Source organism: Pteropus medius, unplaced genomic scaffold, assembly GCF_902729225.1.
Source record: "Pteropus medius unplaced genomic scaffold, Ma_sr-lr_union100, whole genome shotgun sequence".
Taxonomy (NCBI): Eukaryota; Metazoa; Chordata; class Mammalia; order Chiroptera; family Pteropodidae; genus Pteropus; species Pteropus medius.
The window spans coordinates 17,570,973-17,595,862 of record NW_024349797.1 but is presented as its reverse complement, the minus strand read 5'-3'; the positions used below and the strand labels follow the sequence as shown (position 1 = coordinate 17,595,862).

The following is a 24,890-nucleotide window of genomic DNA, read 5'->3' as shown; positions in this document are numbered from 1 at the left end:
ACGGTAGGCACACAAATCTCATCACTCCCCGCCCCTACCTCCAGGAGAGAGTCCACATTCCTTACCTTGACCTTTGAGACTCTTCCGTCTCTAGCCTGGCCATCCACCCCTCTGGTTCCCCCTCTCTTCCTCCTTCCAGCCATGCCAGCCTCCTCCCTGGCTCCTGGTTACAATGTCTCCTCCGCCTCCAGGCTTTGCTTGATCTGGCCCCACCACCTGCAATGCCCTTCCCCACCCTTTCCTCGGCAAGCACTTACTCACTTTCGAAGCCCCACACAGATGGCTGGCTCCTCCCCGCGCAGAACAGTTCTCTCATCTACACCTGATAATAAAAGCACTCCCAGGCTGCTCATATTTGGCCCGGTTTCGTGGATTGTGATTTTCTCTCCCAGCACAGTGAGTGTTAGCGTATTATTCTCTGGACTCTAGAGACCAGCCTGTGAGGAGGGCCTGCAATGCAGGAAGCAGAGGTGTCTTACATGATGATTTGAGGGCGTAAGGTGAAGGTTGGGTAAATTAAATATCAGGATAAATGACAATACTCTGGCTCATGGCAGTGGAGATGCAGGGTTGAGGGAGGGGCCCAAAGGTGCTCAGAGGAATGAGGGCTTGCAACCCAGGAGGCACAGGAGAACGTGGAATCCCAGTAGCCTTACAGGGGACACCTAGGACTTAGATGGGCCGGAAGTGGTAGCTTGCTTTCATCAGTTTGCCAACTCCGGACAGTGGGGAACAGCTGCCCGGAGCACTGTGGGGGCAGAATTCTCGGGTGGGAATGACCTAGAAGGCAAATGTGGCAGGACCGATAGGCCCTTTGGGGTGGGGGGCACTCACCCTCTGTTCATATTTGGATGGACAAGAAGGTTGGCTGGTTCCGCAGGTGCCAGGGACCTGCCTGCCATCTTCCCCTGGGCCCCCACATAGAGGAACCGAGTCCTGGCCCCCCAGTCCCCTCCCGCCTGCTGTCTGCTGACTCGTCGGAAGCCAGCTCTGCCCCAGAAGGCTCTTCCTGCGGGAGACCCCAAGATCCAGCAGGGTTAGAAATGTCGCTCGGTGAGATCAGGCCTTGGGATCCCCAGGTCGGGGGACCATGACAACAACTGGAGTGATCCTCTGGATTGTTAGGCGCCCACAAGCTCTTTTCGGACAAAAAAAAAATAGTGTTGCGGGGGGCTGGGCAGTGGGAAGAAAACCAGAGCTGCATCTCTGCCCTTCTCTGTTACTTGAAACGGCTCGTTAGGGGCTTGTCCCTCTCCTCGGCTGACTGAACGCGGCCTTTGGAACTGCCGACGTGGCACTTCATGCTCTTCTGCTTTCCCTCCAGTCATTGCCAAAAGCAAGGTGTGCACCTGCGTGTGTCCAGCATGTGGACGGGTGACGTGGGGCGGGGCTGAAAGAGCCCCGGGCTGGGAAGGGAACCGGGAGACCGAGGTTTGAATCTATCTCACACTGAGCTAGGGGGTAAAATCCCCGGTACAGGGTGCGTGTGCGTCTCTCGGCTCCGCTCTGGCCCTCACCTGTCCAGCGAGCAGGTGCCCACTGCGCTCAAGCCCACCCTGTAATTGGCTCTCGAGTGTAGCCCTGGCCTTGATCCCTGTGGATTAGCGGAGGGAGGGAGGGCAGCTGGAGATGACAGGCGGGGTCTGAGTCTTGCCTCCTGGTGGACAATCCGACACAGGATGGAGCATCACTCTGATTCTCCGCCCTCCTTTAAAAAAGAAAAAGAGAAAAGAGACTAGAAAATGGCAAGTTGTTCTTCTAGTCTTTAAAAAATGCCCTCTCTTCATTCCACCTTTCCGAAAAGTTACCATTGATGATGGAGGAGGGGCCGGAGTCTCAAACTGCCGAGAGAGCTTTTGATTTCTGCACGGAGCTTTGTTCTGTGGGGTTCACAGGCCCGGCCCCCGTAATCCTCTTATTCCGACACCCGTTGAGCAGGTTCTTGAGAGGTGGCTCCGACAATTGCCACGCTCCTTGGTTTCACTCCGGAGCGTTTGCCAATGGGTTTCACGGTGCCTGGTGGGACAGTAGTCACATTATCTTATCAAACAAATGCTGCAGGCGCACGATGATCCACCTTCCTCACAAGGCACAGTGGATGTCATCCCACCAGCTCTACCTTTGCCTCTGCGTACACCTTGCCAAACACAGGGGCCACCTTTGTACCCTTTGGCTCACCTGGCTTCTGGGACGCGTGTCTCTGTTTAAGCGGATCAGGGCTGTGTGAAGGGGTCCAGCTGATGCCCGCCGTAGGCGACATCCTTTGTAGGAAGCGCTATGGTATTGTGGGGAGATGTTGATAATTGTCCTACCCATTTGACAGGCAAGGGAACTGAGGGTCAGAGAGATGAAGTCTCAAGGTCAGATGGCTCAAGGTCAGATGGCTGACTGATGGAGAATTTTAAAACAGATCCTACTGACCAGTTTCACTGCACGAGTCTGGAGCATTTGAACTCTGTACGAGGGAGGGGAGGTGCTGGGGTAGGCTCCCCTTCCAAGGCAGGCCGTGCTGGAATTCCCGGGGGATGCGGAGTTAGAGGGTCGCTCTAGCTGGGCCTTGGGACCGAGGCGAAACAGCGCTGCTGGGTGGCGTGACTCTCAACCTCTCAGCGTGAGATGCTGACTTGTATTTGGTTGTCTTGTCCTTCAGTCCCAGGAATCCCCACGTTCGGAAAACTTAGCAAACCCTCTAGAAGAAAAGGTAATGGAGGAATCAATCAGCAGTAAAAAAAAGGAAAAACGGAAACACGTGGACCACGTAGAAAGTTCAGTATTCGTAACACCCGGAACTGTTCGTTCCTCAGATGACCTGGAAGACGACACTGGTGACTACAGAGTCCTTTCCAGGTATGTCATTACCGTCTCCTCGCCCTGGAGACCCAGCTAGGGGGCTACCGCTGTCCGGTTTCTGACGTACTGGGGGTTACCGGGGTGGGACTGACGGCAGGAGAATCGTGGATTCATACAAAATTCATCTGGCAAGTTGGTCATGTGCCAGACTCAGAAACACAGCTTCGTTCTCGTCCTCTAACCTGGGGTCCCCCACCTGCCTCACCATCACCAGACCTGCTGATAAGCAGCAAAGTGAGAAGACCCAAAGTTTACCTTCTGTCCTCACTCCAAGTCCCCTTGGGTGGAAACTAGCAGTGAGCGGAGACATGGCTGAACCGTAGGCAGGTGTGGGGTGTGAAAGCAGCACACTTGGGGTCTCTGTCGGTCTCCCCCAGCCCCTAGGTAACTAACTGCTCATGGGGCTAGTTAGAGATCACACTTAGCCATGTATAAGCTTCTTACAGAATTGAAAAAGATGTGCTGTGTATGTGCCCAGGGGACCTTTAATTGCTGTCACGTGGAAGTGGACTTTAATATTATGGCTTCACCTATGAATTTGGTTTCAAAGAAGTAGGATGCTTTGTGTACCTCAGGGAGGATAATGAACTTGCACTGATCTACCGGAAGCTTGTAGCACACATCTGCTCTCACTCGAAGGCCACCGGATGAGCCGGATTTGTCCCAGGGAAAATATTTCACTGCTGAATTTCAGAACACCTTGGTCACTCCCTTATCACTCATCATCACAGTAGTCACTGATTACATGCCCTCTGAGTTCTGGCATTTTCCTTACATTTCCTCATGAATTCTGTACGAGGGAGGGGAGGTGCTGGGGTAGGCTCCCCTTCCAAGGCAGGGCACCCGTCATAGGCAGGTGGGTGGGATTGTATATCATTATGGCAGACAAGGAAGCTTGGGGACACCTCTCAGGAGATGGCAGAGCTGGGGTCTTGAGAACTCAGTCCTGTCGGACTCCGCAGCCCACATTCTTTCCATGACCCCTCATTGCCTGTGGTGGGTGAGCCATACTGGCTGCAACTGGAAACTGTCGAGATATGCATTTGGGGAGAAGCCGAGAAGGGACTGTCAGTGCCTGGCTTGCCATCCCCCCTCTGCCCTGCTTCCCTGCCTGGGCTGTGGGGGACAAAGGGAGAGCAGTTGGGAGCCGGGTGAGGAGGGGCAAGGCACACCAGAAGGCCACTGCCAACTGTGCCTGTAATTGCCAGAGTCCCTCTCCTGCCCTGGGCAGGACTGTCCAGCAGACATCTATGTCTTGGCGTGTAGCTGGACTTTGCTCTGGGTGCCTGTGAACATTTACAAATGGCCCAAGTCTGTCATCTACTCCCTTACACCCTGGGGAGGGGCCATTGGTCATTTGCCAGTCTGCTCAGCTTCTCCCTAAGCAGGTCAGTTCTCAGTAATCTCTGAGCAGCCACGGTGTGGTGGAGTCTTCTAGAGTTGAGGACTTCAGAAGAGTTCAGCCACAGAAGTGACTCGGGCACAGCTCTGTCGTCCTCCGGGAGCTCCTAGCTGGACACAGATAAGATGTGCCCCATCTAGTCTACTAGGACTGGGTGGGACAACTGAGGTGTTAACAGACAAGTGGGGATTTCATGGTTTGGACCTCAGAGGCAGGTGGAGAGGGTTGGGACAGCCTGGGGACTGAGATGTCATTCACTGAGTATCTAGGATTGATTCGGGAGAGGGAGAGAGAAGGCATTCCAGGTGAAAGAAGCAGCCTGAGCAGGCCGCTGGCCTGTGGGATGTAAGGGGACAGGAGAAGAAACCGGAGTCTTAGGGGACAGTGAGCATCTTGGATGCGCGCTCCGTCGAGAAGTACCCCCAAACCCGTCTCTGTGAAGATGAGGCCAAGCGGGGATACGTACTGAAAAGTAATCCGTTATTTTGGCACGTGTGGGAAGGACGCCTGGTCGACTTTTCAGTGCAAAGGTTTTACTCTGATGTCTCTGCGAAGAGTAGGCAGCGGTTACCCGCCCAGCTCCTCCTCCCCGTCTCACCTCTGGAAAAGCTGGAATTATCGTGAAGCAGGTCAGCCGAGGTGAAAGCTCCATGGTAACCGGCGGCAGACAGCGCCAAGATGTGCTCGTGTGAATGAATGAGGACCCTTGGAGCCCTCCGGTGTGCCAGGCCATCTCACCTCCCTGAAGTGTAGGAGGTGCCACTGCCCACTTTTGTACTCGAGAAAACTGAATTTAAAGTCGACACCTGGCCTAAGGTTATTGAATGGGACAGAGCCATGGGCATCTCTCTTCCCAGGCCCGGGATGTTTTCCCAGCTGTGCCTTGACTCGGTCACCTCCTTCGGCGTCCCATCGATCTAGGCAGAAAGGCCCATTGTTCTAGAGCCTGCTGCACCCCTCGTGACCCCTCTCCCAGCTTCATCTATCTACCCTCGAGCCCCTCCCACTTTACCCCCTGGCCCTGATTGAGGTCCTTGAACGCCCACCCCTCACACAAGCTCCTTCACCTCTGAGGACCCTCCGTCCCCTGCCTGCCTCCTGCTTTACTCCCTTGGGTCCCAGCTTCACTACCACTTCCTCCAAGCAGCCTTCTCGGATTTCTCCAGGCTATTTTTGATCCACCTTTCTATGTTCTCATAGCCTCTACGCTTATCGAAAGAGTAATTGCTATAATCATTTGTGTAAGGATGTGTTTGTCATCTGCTCTCCCCCTAGATGGTGATCCAGCCCCCTGGAGGCGGGGAGGGCTCACCAGCATCACCCCAGCATTTAGCACAGCACCCAGCTTGCCGTTGGCCTCAGTACAGATTCTTTGAGTGAGTGAATGAATGAATGAATGTGTGCTGTCAGCCTGCGGTTGGCTCGTGGGGCAGCTGAGTCCTTGGCTCCTAGCCCAATGCCTGACACACAGTAGGCTCTTAAGAGTGCTTGCTGCGAGAATGAACTTCGGGATATAAACCAGAGTCAGTCTCATGTTGATTATACTGTAAAACAAAAACCACCTAAAAGAAAGCATGCTGGAAAGGCAGGGAGAGGAAAGAGCCGGAGTTGCCTTCCCACGGGGATGCGCTTTTTACTAGAAAACATTTCAAGCACAGGGGAAGAGCCTGCATCTCCGATGCCCCAGCTGGGAACTCAGGTGTGCTGAGTCAGCCCCGATGGACACCGCGGGCTGTGGCTTCCAGGTGCCTGGAGCTCTTTTTTCTCTGTGGGTCCATTTTGTTTCATTTCTGTGCTGTGATGCCAGCCAGGGAAAACTAGCACAGGCTTTGGACTGAGGACAAGGATTGAAGTTTGCCCTGGGCCTAGCCCAGCACCTGGCACATAGTAGGTGCCCAAGAACTATTAGTTGCAAGCATGCCAAATTCAAGAGACGGTTTCAGGACAGCAGTGAGCAGGAAAACCGAGGCTGCCAATGATGGATTCCCTGGGGATATCTTGCGTCAAATGCCTTTTTTCTGGACCCCAGGATACCACATAGTAGTTTTCCCTGGATGGCCGTTTCTGCACCAGACCATATCGACACCCAACTCCTTGTTCTCCTGTTGGGCAGCAAGACAGGCCACTTTGATCTACAGTATGCTGTCATCCCCACCAGCTCCGTGAAGTCGTGGCATAGGGGGCAGGGGGAGATGTTGATTCATTTAACAAAGGACGGAAACTGATCAGAGACAAAGTTCGTGGCTAAAGTTGCCAGTTCATCAACCAGGAACCAAGACGGCAGCCCAGGCCTCTGGCTGGGTCTCGTTCTCCTTAGCCCTAGGCAGACCAGCTTTATTAGAAAGTCGAAGATCTATTTCACATCTGCCTAAAAGACATGGCCGTAAAGTTAGCCTCCCCGTGCACAAAAGCAGAAGAAGTGGTACATCTGAGAGCTAGGCGAGCAGAGAGCAGCATCGGACACAGGACAGAGCACTGGAAAAGGAGTCCAGGGCACCATGTCTCGGCCCTGGCCTGACCTTACTTAGAGGACGTCCGGCAAGGCCCCGAGCTTCGGGATGCTTAGAGAAAGAGATCCCTTCCTCCTGCGAAATCCCACATGGTCTGCTTTCTATCTAAAGTTCCTTCTGTTTTTTCTTGTTGACGAGGGGCCCAGTGTGTCCCTCTAATATTAATATCCAAACTACTTTTTGTAAGCACAGTCCAGCCTAAGTGGGCGTATCGGGTAAAACATCTCATTTCCACCCGAGTCTGAAATTGTAGTTTGCCTAAGTCCACGCGTGGACGCCTCGGGAGGGGGGCGAGTCCAGCCGAGCCACGAGGAGCTCTCGGTGGCACCAATTCAAAACGTGTGTTTGTTTTTCAGGACTAGCCACAGCGACTCCAGCATTTACATTCGACGACATTCTAATAGGTCTTTGGAAACGGTTAGTATGTGAATTTCTCTTCTTCCGTGCATCCCCGCTAATCGATTTCTTTCGTCCTTCCTCCTCCCTGGCCCAGAACTTTGAGATTTCTGATGCATAGCAACTATACTTTTGGATAGAAGACTAGCAAGTCGCAACCTTGTCATTAAGCACAGGCCAACCTGATGTCCGGTTGGGACAATAGGGGATATAAATAAAGTGATGATTTTAAAGCCCGAAGGCCTCTATGTTATTAAAAAAAAAAATTAAAATCCAAGACACCACCCCCTCCCCTGCACACCCACCCAGAAAGATCACTTCAAAGATGGGTACAGAGGAAGTGGAGGGTTGGCTTCACGTTCATAACTGCTTAACTCTGGATGTGTTGGGCCCAGAGCATGATGGTCCACAGCTCTGATTCAGGTGGGCGGGTAGTGGGGCCTCCAGCGAGGGCAGTGGGAGGGGAGGGTAGATCAATGTAGAATATTGTTTAGCAGTTTGACTTAGGAACTAGTTGTTTGCAATATTGAAAAAAAAGCGTGGCATGCTCGGCTTTGTATATTTAAAATCATTTTATTTTCTGTTTCAGAGATTTCATCTTTACTAATTGGGTTGCGGGGGTTTTGTTTATAAATTTCACTGTAGGACCATTTTAGCTATGTTCAAACGAGGAACGCAGCCGATCTGGATGACAGAAGAAACCGAATGCTAACCAGGTCAGTGGCCGTACTCTACTCCAAGCTCTGTGGGGTTTAAAAAGCATCATCTTTTTTAATTATACGGACTACCTTCTGGGAGTGGCTATTCTCCAACCGTGCTTTGTTGATAGCGAGATTAAGAGTCTGAGATAATGCAAGAAAATACCTGTTTCAGAGAAAACAAATGTAAATTAACTAAGAGTGGGAGGGAAAAGTGGATATTAATTAATGGAAGATGACTCAGTTGAAAGACGGGTCTGGGTCACGTAGCTGCATTTAAATAACGCGGTGGCATAAATTGGCTGTCTGGGGACAAGCCAGGCAGGAGAAGCAGTGCTGGGTTGCTGAGTGTGTTCTAAATGCTATGGTGCCTGACAACCATGTTCATTCTGTGTCGCCACTGCAGGTACAATACTCAGAAGCTCACTGAGCTGATTTTACAGTTTTATGGCATCAGAGCAGACATGAAGAGGGAAGGCAAACATGCCAGGATGTCTATGAAAGTATTTCTTACTATTGGAGAACTAGATGACCTAGTCTGAGATGGCTGAATTTCTGTAAAACTGCATACTTAGGACATAGGAAACCAGAGAAATCTCTAAAATCGACAAGTCTGAAATGCCCCTGTCCCTCTTAAAGTTATTGAATCATTTTATTTTATTGATATATATATATATTTGCCACAGATTTGAATCGGCTTGGCAGGACTTAAATTATTGGAATGAAAACCCTGTGAATATCGCTCAACGCCCAGGAGTGTAATCCCTATAACTCTACCTCTCTGGCTCCTTAAAAAGAAGCAAGATCTAGTTCCCTCCCCTGCCACAAAATGGAAATATTAATTCAAGTTTTCCGTTAGGCTTGACAGGCTCATAGGAAAACAGTACTTTTAGCTTTTATGAGCTAGAGACTTCAAAAATCGAACCTGCAAGGTTGAAGAAGCTGTCATGTTTTCCATGTTTTTGAGCATTTATTACCTTTTCAATAAAAAAAAAAAATGTAGTTTAAAGTTTCTCTAAAACAGTTTTAAGAGAAAGAAATTCTGTCGGTTGTCCATTATCTGCATATGAATCACTCAATTTCCAGACCAAGGTGAACGTTTACTCCCCTCTTGGCCTGGCCTGTCACTGTGTCAGGAGATGTGGTTCAGGGGTGAAGTGAATTTTCCTTCTCATCTTCTCCATCACACGCCCCTAATTACCCTGAGAAGTGTGCACTCTGGGCTTCTCTGTAAATGCAGCTATAAGCGGAGGCCCCCTAACCCCGCTCCAATCATAGTATGGCCCCCAACCCTTTCCTTGGTGGAAATTTGGAGCTGTGTTTGGTGTGCACCCCACAGCACACTTCTGGGCTTTATCTGCCACGTGAAAGCTAAATGTCACTTTAACACTACCTTCTGTAAAATAAAAGATGGCAAATCTGACCAGAACCAAGTCTAGCAATTATTTTAAAGGTTACATTCCACAGCCAAAACCCAAAGTTGGAGGTGGTAGGATGTGTCTTCGTTTCTGATGCTTTTTTAAAAATTATCTGTAATCTGAGAACCCTCTATTCCTTTCGATTACTTAGGAAGTCCCTTAGGAAGTTACTTACCGATGACAGAGCTGTCAGCCTCTAACTCTGATAAGGGCACTGTGGTGGAAAGGAAGGTGGACCAGACCGGACCGGGCGTTAGACCTGGCCCAGGGTCCAGCTCTGTCACAAAGTAGTTAATGGTGTGGCCTGGGGCAAGCCACGGCACCCCTTGAGTCTCAGTGTGCCCATCCGTGGAAGAGGCTGACAGCTCCTCCCTCTTCATGTTGTGGGTGTGCGAAAGCTCAGAGGGCGGCCTGGACCACAGCCCCCCGCCTTGGGTCTGCACACGCGACGCGGGGGCCCTTGGATGCCGCCCTGGGCAGCCCTCCTCCGCTCTCCAGTTGGGCAGTGAGGTTGGAGTAAGGGGTGCGAGCGGGGCCCTCTAAACTGGAGACCCGCTTGTAACTGCCCCGCCTGTGTCTTCCTTCTGCAGGAAGGCCACCCACTCTGGAGAAGCCATACTGCGGGAGGGCGGTGGCCTGCACAGCGACTCGCTGACCCAGTTTGTCCAGCAGCCGGACATGATGTATTTCATCCTTTTCCTCTGGCTCCTGGTATACTGCCTGCTGCTCTTCCCACAGCTGGACATCAACAGACTCTGATGCATGTGTCTGCGTAATAAAGACAGGACCCCGACGGGGTGGGACTTCTTGACACTTCATTTTATTTCGGGTCTGGACAGGGCACCTCTGCAGGTAGTTGAGAACCTCCCAGGAAACTTGGACTCCCTGCTTCTTCTTCGTGTTTCCTTTTCCTCCTGTGCAGCCTAAGCATGCTCTCTCTCTGGCTGTGTCCTCGACACTCAGGGCTGTGCCGGATCCCTGGGTGGGCTTCGTCCTTGTGTGCCTTGCTGTGTCCGTTACTAATATTTAGCCATAATCCGGGTCTTAGGTCCCCCACACGCAGGTTTTCGAGGTCTTGGATGGACTCAGGTTCCTTACCTCTTAGACGAGCATCTTCCTGATGAGAGAGAGAGAGTTGATGCCCTAGGCAGAGCCTCCGGTGGGAAGAAAACCGCCATGTTTTTATCCCGGAGGGGATGTTTGCATAAAGGTACCTGGTGTCCACGCACCTGTGTGGTCTGGCGATTGAGGGACTCTCTGAGCAGCACACAGCTGCCAGCTCGAGGACAGGGCATCCAGGAATGGCGAAATCCAACGAGGACAGGGAAGGCTGTTCCGTGAGCTGCAGTGCACTCTTTTTCACCCCTGTTTTTTTGTTTGTTTGTTTTTGAATGAGAGGGTGAGTGGGATGCATTTTACATTTACTTTTGCATTGATTGAATTTAGGTAAAGCTGTGATTTTCAAATTTTGTCCATCAAAGGAATCCTCCTTTGAAGTGAATTCTCGGAGGAGGGGGCAGGCCAGACGATAGATTCAAAGCCACACTCTGGCTGACACAGGGCAGGCCTGGGGTCCCTCCCACCTCTCCTCGGCAGCGCCCTGGCTTCCATCGGTGACTCCTGAGGCATCCACGCCAGTCCTCAAGGCCCCGCCAGGCGCTGCAAAAAGCCTTTACAAGCCTGAGGAATGCAGAAGAGGATGGGCTAGGCACGAGCTCCCACCGATGTTTGGGCTGGACGAGGTCCAGCAGGTTCCTACCTGAAGCCTTGTGCACACCTGTGTCGGCTCGGGCAGCCTTTGCGGCCCTTCATGACGCGTTTCTGGAAAAGGACCTCTGGAAAGCACCCTGAGAAGCAGACCGGAACGGGCGGGCAGTTTGCAGAGGACAGAGGCACCCACCCCTCCTTTTTGTTTTCCACACTGGGCTCCCCTCACTCCACGTTTCCTGGGGAGACGCAGGTCACTACAACTCTGTATTGCTTCCTCCTCCCCTTATTTTCTCCCAGAGGACACAAAATCACACACTGTCAGGTCAGGAGGGGCCCTCAGACAGCGTCTCGTCCAGTCGAACCCAGAGAGGCAGAGCGAGTGGTCCAAGGTCACCCGGCCCACCAGGAGCAGACTTGCAAGCACACCCAGGCCACCTAGTGCCCAATCCACAGCTGTCCCCTCTTTTAGGGAATTTCCATTGTGCCCATGAGTGTCTTGAAAAAAAGAGAAGATGATTAGATACAAATGACCTCGTTTAAACAAAACCAGAACTTCTGGGCCAACTTTCAGCCTTCATTTTGTTCTCGTATTTTTCTTTCAAGGAAGTTTTCTTCACTTTCAAGCTCGTCCCCTATTACTTCTGGGGGACCCTTGACAGCTCTAACGGCTTGTCAGTTGACATACCAGCATTGTTCTCACTCCAGGAATCATGTCTCTCTCTTAGCAAGCCAACGAGTCGCTTATGACAAGCAGCGCGACTCAAGTTTACAGAATTCCAGCATGGCCGAAAGAATTCACATAGCACATTTGAGTCGATGACAGCCAAAATCTGGCCTCTAACCCACGCAGTTTACAGCCCGCCTTCCCTCCACAAACGAACCTAAGCCCTCTCAGCCGAAAGCTGTTGGGAGCTTGGAGTGATTCCATCTTGAATGCTGAGTGTCCCCTGGAAAATGAGCTAATTAATGAGCGCCCTGGCGTCATGCAAAGCTCAGAGGTACAGATAATAAAGATTACGTGTGTGATATTTTAGAGCCCTCGACACCATGCCGTGCTCGCCTAAATTAGGGGCTTGAAGAGCTGACCCACACGTTAAATCGTTTCATTTATGGGTCTAGACTTGGTTCAGAAAAACCTCGGCAGGCTTCTTCTCTCACCCATTACAACTTGTAATATTGTTTAAAACTGTCTACTGGCAAAATGCCTAGAAGTCATTTGGTTCAGGTTGGCAGCAAACTGACTTTTTTTAAGGAAAAAAAATTTCTCATTTGAGTATAGGCTTATATGGAAGAAGCTGGATGTAGAGGACGGATGTAGAAGCCTACAGGACACATCGCCCCATGGCTTGTAATTTTTTTAAAAAAGAATTCATTGTAAGCTCTTATCCAAGTAGTACATCTTCATAGTTTAAAAAGAAACAAACACTATGAGGTTTTTAATGAAAACTGGCAGCCTCCTGAGTCTTGCTCCTCAGATACAACACTTTCAACTCTTTTTTCTTCTAATATTTACCTTTGCATTTGTACGTAATATACATATACTTTTATTTTTTAAATTAATTTAGAGGCATCTAGTGACTTGCTGTTATGGCAGACGAGGCCCTCGCTCTTACCCTTCCCCCACTTTGTTTTTCGAGTATGGTTGGATTATGTTGTTTGGTGCATCTCTATTCAGTGTAGATGTATAAGGACTGTTTACTCCTGAGCCAAGGAGTGTCTGTGGTTACATGTCTTTTTTTGTTAGATTTCCCCACGCTTAGTTTGATTTGGGCGGGGGAGGGGGGTGGCACATTCTTTAGTAACTTCCATAGAAAAGGAACATGGGTAGTAAATGTTGAAAATATTTTGAGGTTTTTGCATAACTTAAAATGTCTTTATTCTGCCCTTACCCAGGTGTGGCTTGGTATAGAATTACGGCGGGAAAATGATGCCCTCTCCCTGCTCTCCAACGTGGTTTTTGAGATTCCGATGCCATTCTGATTCCCAGGCCTTTAGGTGTGGCTCACATGTCTCCCCATCCCAGGAAACATTTAAGATCCCTTCACTGTTTGTGTTCTGAACTGTCCCAATGGTGTTGTTCCCTTGTCGTACCTCACGCTGGGGTCTCATGGGAAATATCTTAAATTTTCTGACAGTCATTCACCTTCTTTCTTTCTGGATCACCTGTCGTTCCAATGTTGGACTTCTCAGATTAACCCTCTAATAGTTTTCATCTTTTCTATTTCTTGTCTTTATTGTTTCGATCTGCTTTCGGGGAGAGTTATTCAGCTTTATCTTCTCAATATACTTGATGAATGTTTTATTTCATTTTAATTTCCAGACCTTTCTGTTCTTTTGTCTCTTGCTTCCTTCTTATAGTGTCCCGCTCTTGTTTCATGGGTGCAGGTCGTATCTCTCTGGGTGTTCATGGTCGTGGGGTTCGGAAGTTATTTTCGCCCCGCCCCCCGCTCCGCCCATTGTTGCCTTTGCCTCCTCTAAGTTTCCTTTCTCTCGGTCTCAGTCGCTGTCTTTCGTGTTACTAGTTTTTTTCAAATATCCGGTGATCCTGGGGATCTGTTCATGTTTGAGTCACGCATCAAAAAACAAATTGGAAGCTCTATGCGCCAACTCGTTGGCTTTTCTGTAGGGTCACCAGGTGGGCACCTGGACTCTTCATGGGAGGCCCCCAAATATTCAATATAGGCGGTTCTTTCTCTGGGGCTCATTTTGTTTCTTTAGAGATATTTCCGCTTCTCTCCTGCCTGAGAAAGAGGAACACGCACGAGGCTGCTACAAGCCGATGCAGTGCCTTTGTGCCGCTTCAAAAGAGGCGTCTCCTCTGAGTGGATGACTTAGGAAAAGGTGCCACCTCTGAGTAGAAGCCACCCATGGACACTTAGCTTGACTGGCACAGGGTGCCTATTGCCATTCCTTCAGGAAGATGCAAGCCCTGAGCTCGGGCAAGGCTTGAGGCACAGAGCAAGGGCGACTTTAACTCCTAATTGCCCCTTAGCCGAGCGCCTTTGTGCAGCCACAGACCAGAGGTCCTGACCTCTGAGTATTTAGACTCGCTGAGTTGCTCCCGCCTGGCTGGGCCTCGTGTCCTCGGGGTGCAGCCCCTCTAGTTTGTCCGTGGAGTGGTGCCGCTGCCGCCGGCCGCTCAGTGGCGCCTCCACAGGGTGCGGTGCTCACTTCTCTGATGGCTCTGCCCCTGCCGGACATGGGTCGGCATTCTTTGTCCGTTTGTCTTCAAGATCGTACAACTTCCATTCCCTTGCTTTTATTTTTATGGGATTTTATGAGGGAAGGAAGACATGAGTCCTGTGTTCACTCTGCCATCTCGAACCACAGACCCCATTTGAGCTTCCTCACCACTGTTAGCTGGCTCAGTGCTCTGTGGACTTGTCTGTGAACTTGTCCTGAGTCCAGCTGGGGCTGTGGCCACATCCGCCCTGCTGAGCTGTGGTCCGCTGAGCACCTTCTAATCATGCTGTGCGGAGAGGGCGAACGCGCAGCAGAAGCTCTGCTCGAATCCCACAGAATAGTGATTCTCCTTCCTTCCCACTTTTTTTCTCTCCTGCCTCCATGAAACTTAGATCCCCCACCTCCCCACAAGCTCCCGCCTGCGGAGTCCATACACGTCTAGGTTTTCTCTGCCACCCTCACTTTATTTGTAAACCAGTATTCCATCCACACTGGTGTTTGCCGGAGAACGAACAGGGTGGTCCCCTTGTCAGTGGGTTTTTGGACTTGGCAAGCACTTCCTCTATCCAAACCTGGTCTGTACGGGAAGACGGGCTCCCACCAGGACTGGGAACCAGAAAGTGCACCCCTACTGCCCCCTGGACAGCTGCCTGTCTCCCCTTCTGGAGTTCAGCATAGTCCCCCGACTCTTCCCGTGAGGGACTTGACTCCTCTTTGTAAGGAGGCAGGAGCATGCGGAGGCTGCCTGTACAGTCCGTCTTCATAGATTGTTATATAGGTTATTTTTATTTGATCGCCTTAGGGATCATGTTAGGGTCCATCACCCCTTACGTGGGAAATGAGAAAACTGAAGATCAGGAGGGAGGGAGGACTAGTCAGTCGCCCCGCTGGTCAGTGGCCTCGGGATGGACACCTTGCTCTCCAGTTAGGTTTTCTCCAAAGCTGCAGCCTCCGGCCCCCGAAGCGAATCTGTGCTGCCCTCCTCGCCAAGGACTCAGCATCGTGGAGCTAATTTCTCTGACACACGTCAGAGTAAACAAGTGAAGAGTGTGTCTTACTCGCTGTCAGAATTCGTCATGGCTTCTTTGGTGAGAAATGTTTCCTCTGTGATTGTGTCATTGGAGCGTGGTCATGTGACATGAACTCTTTCACACGAGCTCGATTTTTCTCAGATGTCAGAAGGACTCCAGAAACCCCACTGGAGTTTGGAAACGTGGCCTCTTTGTCCTCTCGCCTTGGAGACCTTGCTCAGGGACCTCCGGCAGATGGCCCGCCTGTACTCGGCGTCATAATCTGAAGTTCCAGAGGGGGCTGTGTCGGAGCCGCAGGCCAGCGTGGCTTCTCGGAACCTTCTCAGCGATGCCCTTGCCAGGAACCAGAGCGTGGGTCCAGATGTGCTGTTTCTCCTCCCCCGACGTTGCATAATCTCCACCGGAACCGCCTTGGGGGAGATTTAATGTCTTGAGCCTGCGCTGCCGTCTGGAGCCCTCGCTGAATAGCAGCAGGTCACTGTTCTGGCCCATCCCACTGGTGAGCAGGGCTGCTCTGGTGACAAGGGCCAGGTGCTGGGGTGGGTGGTTAAAGGCTGAGAGCTGGCACGGGTGATATCATGCTCATTTGCAGAAAAGTGCTGTGGCGGTTGCCTTAACGGTTAGCCAAGAAATGAGACGTAACTTCTCTGCTGGGCACTGAGCTCCTCAGCTCTGTTTGACTCTTGCCAGGCACTTTCTTGAGGAATGGCCGTCAGCATCAGGGGAGTGAGCCCGACACATGAGAAACATGGGCTTTATGTGAGATGCGCCCCCAATTCCCCATTTCCGTCGTGTGCAGACCGCGTCTTCAGGCTCCACGTGAGCACTCAGCCCCGCTTGCGCTGATTTTTAAGAGCTCCACAGTGACCTTCTGGCCTTGTCACTTCTCTGCCTCCACCAATGTGCACAGGACCGGGCTTGGGATGAACCCGGTCGAGTAATGGGATGAAAGCCTGGAGACTCGGGGCTCCTCTGCTACATTGCCAGACCCCGCGGTGCTGGGAAGACTGACCTGTCTGTGTTTACAACTTTTTCTCAGAACCTTGATGAAAATACATCAGGCGAACAGCTCTTCCCAGCCCGGGGCTCAGGCATCAACAAGCCACAAAACAAAGACAGCCAGTATTGTGTGCAGTTTGCCCACGTCGTACTGTTTAAATACACACACAACTCAACAGTCAACAGCCCTGACCCCACTGCTAACTTTTAAAAATCTGTGACACACAGATGCCAAGTCTAGTTTTCATCCAGCAGGCCTCTCTTACGTTGGACCCATTTTTTAAAAACTCACTCCCTCCTCCTCTGGGGTGTATTGTAGGATAGGGAAAGAGGCCAGGGTTGGGAATCCACCGAACCTGGGTTTGGGTCCCAGGTTTGTCACCAGGTATCTGGATGACCTTGGGCAGATCAAGCTCTCTGAGCATCTTCTGTGCAGAGTGGACATCCAGTACGTCTTTGCTGAATGCCTTATAACTTCTTTGCAGGTTTGTTAGGATGATGTCAAATGCAAATCCTCATTTTCCAGTTCCCTCCTCTCCAGGCTTTGCGTATACCTCCTTTCTTGGCATTCAGTTTCCCATGGCTTCTTCCAACCTCTTTCCAATCCGCCAGCTGCTCTGCCTCATCTCTAACTCATGCCTATTACAAGAGGAAGTCGAAGCCACTGTGTACCCTTAACTCGTCTGACCCCTACAACAGTCACGGGAGGAGGTTATTCCAGAGAGGAAACTGGAGCACAGGAAGGAAAAAGAACACGGTCACAGCAATAGTACGTGGCAGACCAGGAACGCAGGACGCATTTTCGGACGCTGATTTTCAGCCTCGACTTCACTGCCTAGAAAGTAAAGTTACACCCTAATGAGATTCTGATTCTTGGTGACGGGCCTAGTTGGCAAGGTGTGGGTGGAAATTCTCAGAGTTGGGAAGGTGGCAAACTTCGTTAGTCACATTGCAATCCCCCACCTTCCCCTTCCCATGTTTCTGTAGACTGACGCCCAACCCCATATCAAAACTGCTTAAATAGTCACATAAAAATGACAGGTTTTAGCCTGTGGTTGCCAGTTTGCAACCAAAATGCCGCCAAAGCAGTGGCCCCCAACTTTTTTGGCACCAGGAACTGGTGCTCCTATGAGACTCAAATGCCTGAGCATCGGCGGTAGAGCTGAGGCGATGATGCTAGCGCTAGGGAGCGGCTGCAGATACAGGCGAATCTTCACTGGCTCACCTGCCGCTCACCTCCTGCTGTGTGGCCTGGTTCCTAACAGGCCATGGACCAGTATCAGTCTGTGGTCTTTGGCCCAGGGGTTGGGAACCCCTGCTCTAAAGGGCCTTTAGCAGTAAAATCTCTGCCTAACATTGAAGATTTCAGGGACTTTAGTTAACTCTGCATCTCCCCCCTCCCCCCAATCCCTCTCCACCACTTGACACATGCTTTTCAGTGTAGGAAGTTAGGCTTTCTCCTTCAAGAAACAAATTAATTTCATCGATTTGGGCCGAAGCATGATTAAAATGGAGATGGAGAACATGGATTACTTGGATGAAGTCATAATTGGTTGGTTTTGAAATAAGGATCATTATTTTTCCTTTGTTTTAAGTCTAAAAGCCATGATTTTTGCATTAATGCAAAAACAAATAGGAAAAAAACATAATAGTTTTATTCCTTTTGCAGCAGCTAGGACTCGTCTTAGTCCCACCAAAAGTCCACGAGAATATAGTCTCTGCAATATTATGCCATGAGAAAGGACGGCCACAGAATGCCTGTATCCTGAAATGTCACGCAAAGGTTGAAACGCTTTTTTAAAGTTTAGAAACTCTAGGAATGCCTTTGACCTAGAGAACTGACTTTGTTTCAAAGTAGGACAAGCTGTCCTGGGAATCAGGAACCCACCTCCTAGCTGTGGCTCCCTGCTGTGACACCTTGAATAATTCATTTACCTCTCTGGGTTGGAAGTTGGAGGACATATTTTGAAAAGTCCTAGATTTTAAAATCCAAAGGTTAGCAAGTTAGATTTTTTTTTTTTTTTTAAATCTCAGTAACGGGCCTATTTGCTTAAAATAAATGCCCCTCTATATTCTATATGAACCCCAGAGCTTAGAGCATTGCTTCCGGCTTTCGTATCCAAGAAAGGTGCCTTCGTTTCAGAAAAGTTTTGGTAAAATAAAAAGTAGCTGGTTAAAGGCGTGGGAATGAAAGTTTGGCATAGAATGTGGGCGATTTGCTTCCTGGGGCTCCCAGAACCAAACTGGATTTAGTCTCCTTAACTTAAGTCAGCATGGGGGATGGGGGGTAGTTCCCCAGGGGAATTTCTTGCAAATTGAGAAGCTGAGGGGCAGGAATAAATAGCTGTCACCAACTGGACCTGTCTACTCCTCCCAACTTGTTCCCCTCCCCCTAGCAGACTCAAAATATACAGGCACAGAAATTCCACTTGGAATCAGAGGCCCTTGGCATTTTTGCATTAGATCCCTTAAGCCAAAGGCTGGCGCATTTGTGCAGAATGTCCCCGAGGTGGGCGTAGTGGGGTAGGGGTCCCAGGGAAAAAGAGACCAGCCCTTTGCCCTTGAAATTGCACCAGAAGATAGTGTCTGCAGCACTTGCGTTGGTGCTGGTAATGTCAGCCAAAGACAAATAGTACAGGTAGAAAAATGGTTGTTCCCTACTGTACGTCGTCAGGACAAATGACTAAACCTGGAAACAGGAGTTTGCTCAGAGCACATTGTATTGGATCATGATAGGCGTTTATTTTTTCAAGATCTGTAATATGTTTATCAGATTTAATGCTATAGTATCTTTTAATGTCATGACAAGACTTAAAGACTTAATGGACGATGTGTGAAAATTTTTACTGAGAGCTCTAAGAAAACTATTGAAAAAACAGTGAAATGTTATTTTGTAGTACAAGGATTATTTTGTCTAGTATATACATAGCTGTAGCTTTGTTAAAAGGGATCTTTGTAAACAAAATTGTATGAACGTGCACTCTTATTTATTATTATAAATGACGATATAAATGAGTATTTGCATAATTTATACCTGCGGGACGTTAACTGGAGTATTTGTTATTTGACTGTTTTCTATCAAGGAATTTTAGGCTTGGTGCTACGATGAATGGTCTTGTAAAATTACATGTATTCCTAAGAAAATTTTTGAGTGTAAATTTCATGATCCAACTGTCTCATTGACAATTCTTATTTCCATGTGCGTTTGTGCCTTTGCTAGGCAGAAATTACACTTTCCTTTGTCCCAGCAAAGGGTACCGTTGCCGGGTAAAAGGGAAAACACCTGGTTGTAGAGATTGTGGGGAATGTGCCCTTTTGAACTGTTAACTTGCCTTGAGCCTTTGCACATGAAGCTCCAAGCCTGGGTCCGAATGAATCCTGGATCTGGCTCTTACCAGCTGCCTGACCTACAGCAAGTAACTGTAGTCACGTGGCTTCCCCGGAAAACAGCCGGAGTCGTGCTTCTGCGCTAATGCATCACTAGGGGTGAGAGCAATCCCAGGGCAGCAGGAGGGAGGCAAGGAAGGAGGGAAAGCAATCGAGGGCGGTACGACGAAGAGCTGTTCCACATCTGCTGGGCCCCAGACACTGTTCCGGTGGCTGAGAACGGAATCGTCAATGAAACCAAAGTCCTCGTGCTCAGAGAGCGTACATTCCAGTGCGGGGCGGGGACAAACGAAATAAGTGAAATGTATAGTATGCCGGATGCTATCAACAAGTGCTGTGAGGAAGATCAGGGAAGGAGGATCAGACCGCAGGCGGGTGGGGAGGTGACAGTGTTGCTGGATAGTGGCGGAGGGGAGAGACCTCTTTGAGGAGATACTTGACTAAAGCCCTGAGACACAGGGACAATCACTCGACTATCTGGGGGACAGTTTTCCAAGCAGAGGGAGCAGCAGGTGCAAAGGCACCGTGGCGGGACCGCGGCTGGCGTTTTCAAGGACGACAGAGGGTCCAGTGTGGCTCAAGCACAGCGAATGAGGAAGGGAGAAGTAGGGAGGAGCCGCGAGCCAGGCAGGTCGGGTCTCGGAGGGCCCTGGGAGCACTTGGGCCTTTATCCTGAGTGAGCCGGGATCCACGGGAGGGTTTTGAGCACGTGCCGACTTGCAGTTTGGCAGGCGAACCCTGGCTGCCACGAGGAGCGCAGACTGCGGGGAACAGGGGCAGAGCACGGAGAGGCCAGTTAGGAGGCCATCTCAACAGGGCAGGAAGGAGATGGCGATGGCGCAGACCAGGGTCGGGGTGGAGACGAGGCGAGCAGTGGTTGCCTTTGGTTGCATTTTGAAAGCAGACCCTCTGGATTCGCTAATGGTGTGGGTGTGGGGTGTGAGAAAGGGAAGGGTCAGGACGGTCTCCAAGGTTGGGCCTGAGCAGCTGGAAGGATAGAGGGCTGGCGGGGAGACCTGGGAAGAGTAGCTGGGAGTTTGACCTTGAGCTTGTTAAGCTGAGATGCTGTTAGTTGTCTCCTTTCCCTCTCCAAGTCCAAGGGTACGTGGTCCCACGGTATGGCAATGCCGTGGGGATGACTGATCAGCCGCCAACACAGGGAATGGCCCAGCCAGGATGGCCCCTTAGCTGCTCTGCTGCTGGGTCACAGCTGAGGTTCTGGTACAGAGCCTGCCCCCTGCTTGAATGGGGGAAAGAAGAAAATATGGGGTGAAAAGATATCAAACTATCAGAACACATTGGTGGGGGGAGGGGCGGGTAACATTATAGGAAGATAGAGCCTGCGCTAGCCTCCCCTGAAACCAGCTGCGCGTGATCGTGTTTCAACTCGGTGGCTCGAGCCTTCTCTTGGACTGGGTGGCCATGCCATAAAAAGCTCAAATGTGAAGATGGGTGATGTTCTTTCCAGGAGTTGTTGTAACATTTAGGATTAGTTTCAGCTAGCTGCCTCTGACAGAAAACTCACAAAAGCAATGGCTTCAACACAATAAAAGTTTTAGTTTTGTCTCTCAAGAGAGAAGCCATCTATCTATCTGGGGTGGAGTTGGCAGCTTCCCCGTCCTTCCCGCGGCTCCCGGTGCCATTCTAGCTGCATCGTCCCTAGATGGCCGTCCTTGTCCTCGGGGTCCAGAATGGTATCTGTCCACCCAAACCACACTCCCATGCGCTGTGCTGCAGGAAAGAGGCAAGAATAGGCTGCCCTGCCTTAAAGACTTCTCGAGAACCACACAGCACATCAGCTTGCATCTCGTCACCGAAGCTCCATCGCTGACCACAGCTGCTCGGGGGTCAGGAAATGTGTCCTTTGGCTGAACTACCAATGGGGAGGGATGTAGGTGGGACAGGCAACAAGTAGCTGCGGTGACACTTGCCTAAGTCCTGGCTGTCAGGCTGGGCTGGATGTGCATCGAACACTTATATGGAAGACCTACTGGGTGCCTGGGGCTAGGTGTTGGTGACAGAGGAATAAGATGAAGTCTGTCCCCTGAAGGAGCTCATGAGTAGCCAGAGAGGAAAGCAGTGTTTGTGGAGCGTAGCAACCACTTCTGTGACATTCTCCCAGATGCTAGACTAGAGAGACCCATCACGTGACCATAAAACGCTCCCAACATCCCAGGAGGCAGGCGGCCTTGTACCGCCCACGAGAAGGTTAAAGGTGAAAAAAATGAATGCATTCACATGGTGCCCCGCAGACTAGAATAAGAACCCTGGGGCCACCAGACCTTTACTGTCACATCGGCCTGCCCGCCGAAGAGCCCCCACCCCCACACCCCCACCAAGAGAACACGACCGGGGCCCTGGGCTTCATGGCTGCTCCCCAGACAGGGCTCACGGAGACCCACGTGGAAGGAGAGGCTGCCAGGGCTCTGGTCTGAGGTCCTCTCCTGCCATCGGGAAGAAAGCCAGACAGGAACACTCCCCCTGCCACCTGCGTGCCAGAGGTGGATCCCAGACTTACCTCAGGTAAGTCTCCACTTTCCCACGCCTAGGTTCCCACGCACGTGAGCCGGAAATAACAACAGCCAACAGCCTCACTGTGAGGATCGAAATGAGCTGCTGCCTGTGAAAACACCCAAGAAATAACCCAACGACAAATGTCCATAGTATTAGCCCACCATCTGCATTTCTTTTCCTCTTAAATAACAGTCTTAAGGCTCCAATTATTATTTTTTTTAGAATTCAACCCCCTCCTACCCAATATCCCTCATTTGCAGACTTTTCTGGTGCCAGTGTCATACCCCTTGAAATGTCCTGACAGCCTTGAATGTTCTAGAAAGACGGAAGCATTTTGACACTACAGTTCTCTCTGGCCGTGGACGGCAATGTTCCAACAACTGAGGTTTGACACGAAGGGGCAGAATTAATTCATGGATTGGGATCTCGACGATGTCATTGTATCTCTGGTTCTTTTTCCTTAAGACTTTTATTTTTTTTGGAGCAGTTTTATACCCACAGCAAAACTGAAGAGGAACGTACTGAGGTTTCCTGCACATCCCCCCACCCTCGGGCCCCACACAAGCATAGCCTTCCCCATTATCAATATTTGTTGACATTTGTTACAACTGGTGAACCTACATTGACACGTCACCATCACCAAATTAGGGTTTACCTCTGAGTTTTAATAATGTCTATTATTTGTACTAATTGATTTTAACCACAGACAGTGTCATCATCTTCAGGGAAACTTCCTAATATCATTTTCTAGCAACTTAGAAGTAATAAGCATAAACGGGGCAAGTGAGTCCCATGGCTTTTAACATGTTTAAGCAAAAAGTATAATAACTGCCAAAATGTTAATAATTTCGCATGATATATGAAATAGAGGAGATCGCAGTGAAATACATAGCTCCATCTACTGTAAATACTTTGAATTGGACGTCTCTGCGTTTGGTGCTTCATGGATCTCAGTCTAGTTCTACAATGGATTTAATTCAGGAGTTTCGTAAGTGATGTCATGCTCAGAGCATTTTTGCTAGACTGTGAGGATTAGAAACATAATTAACATGACGATGCCGCCCTCAGGATATCCTACCTACACTGTGAAGGAAACTAGACTATGTCACCTCAAAATATGCCACTTTGGCATATTCATTATTTTGAATTAAAGGCACTTAAGAAAACAGCAGACACAAGAAAAACACTGTGCCCTTCCATTTTCTTCCTGAAAGTGGGAGATAAAATTCCCATGTGAAAGGTACCCTCCCTGTACCAAGAGGAAGGAAGACATTCTTATCAGCCCAGAGTTAGCACAGAGGAATCTGCAAACAAACCTTGCCCTGTGAATTTCCTCAAAGATGTTTACTTTCCCACCTTCCAAGTTAGCCTGCCTCAGAAACCTAAAACTGCTTCGCCGTGTCCTGTCATTGCTCTATAAATTTATTGTTCCTTGTTGAAAATGTGATGTAGCTGGAATGCTAAGCCACCGTTTTGAGTTACTTTTGGTTTAGGGCTCTCCCACGTGATATGTGCTGCATGTGTTAATAAACTGTTTGTTTTTCTCTTGTTTTTTTTTTATTACAGGGATAACAGCCAGGAACTCAGAAAGGTAAAAAGAAAATTGTTTTTCCTTCTCTACAAGTGCCAGATTGGGCACTGGGGAAGCCACCAGCACTGTGACAGGGGGATGTTGAGGGACCTGCCAGCACGGCTGTAACTGGTGATGCTCTAAGCTTGATGGCTGTTTTTGGTCACCAGTTTGATATTTTCCTCCATACTCCAGCTTCGTTTCCCAAAACTATGATTCTGGGCTTCTACCCAAGTTCTTAGTTGTCCCCTAGCTCCCCGGGCGAAGATTCAAGAACAGCCCTGAACCCTGCTGGTTAGGCTGAAGCTTGAATACTTTGCTCAGCCTTTTCTAGCTCATTCCTTAGAGCCCAAAACTATTATCCAAATATCTTCACTTATCAGTTAGACTCTTGTCACCATCTGAAAAATTATGTCAAGTCATGATGCTTTCTGAGACCCTCATCTGCTACCGGGCCCTACCCAACAGACCGAGTGTTCTGGGACCAAGCCCAGACCCACCCATCTCTTTTGGATCCTGGGAACCTTGCTGATTCCGGCTTGCAAGGGCGGCGGTCTCCCCAACCCTGACTACTTCTCGTTCCTATTTTCTGCCCCTTCCTTCTGGTCTGCTGCTGAGATCCATGACAACTCGCAGCTAAGGCCATCAGACAACCTACAGCAAAAGTGGGAAGGCCTACGACTAACCTTAGGGACAGGCCTAGGTGGTCTCCCCTGACGCGGAGTTTTCTATGGGGACTCTAGAAAGCCTGAAATATTCCTATTTCCTTCTTCTAGTCGCCCACCTCCAACACACACCTTGCCCCAGGCTCTCTCCATACTACGATTTTTCCTTTTGGAGTTAAATCATTGTGATGCTAGCAATCTCTTTCAGAATACTATGACCCCTGAGAGGGATCATAAGTCATGACTCTCTAGTACCACCTTACGATGTCGTACTTAACTCTTTACTTTCAATAAGCTGTCTGCAAATGGAGCCGCAAGGAGATGAGCTGCAGAATGTCTCTACATCTGGCTTGCCCAGTTTATGTGTGTTGTACCGATGTTATTTTTAATAGTGTCTCATTTCACTATTGCCCAGGTTCGGACAAGAAATTAAATGGTCACTTTTCCTAAGGGCGATGGGTCTGGAGCATGTATTTTTATTTGGGGAAGGGAAATCTGGGAGCAGGACAGAATTTACCGGGAAGCTGTATGAAGTATGGAGGAAAGGTGGTCAGAGA

The 24,890-nt window shown here is 49.9% G+C and overlaps 1 protein-coding gene across 4 annotated transcripts in view; it reads left to right on the top strand.

Moving 5' to 3' along the window:
• CLMN (calmin) overlaps positions 1–19,368 on the top strand; it is an 81,329-nt gene extending 61,961 nt beyond the window's left edge. For 2 of the 4 annotated variants that reach the window (XM_039884139.1, XM_039884142.1), the window contains exons 10-14: positions 2,651–2,847; positions 7,119–7,179; positions 7,804–7,874; positions 8,263–8,359; positions 9,865–19,368. In XM_039884139.1, coding sequence (XP_039740073.1) covers positions 2,651–2,847; positions 7,119–7,179; positions 7,804–7,874; positions 8,263–8,359; positions 9,865–10,050 — 612 coding nt within the window. In that variant the 3' untranslated portion in view covers positions 10,051–19,368. The remainder of the gene's footprint in view (positions 1–2,650; positions 2,848–7,118; positions 7,180–7,803; positions 7,875–8,262; positions 8,360–9,864) is intronic. The other 2 variants (XM_039884140.1, XM_039884141.1) reach the window with 2 other exon arrangements.
• Positions 19,369–24,890: the final 5,522 nt, after the last annotated feature.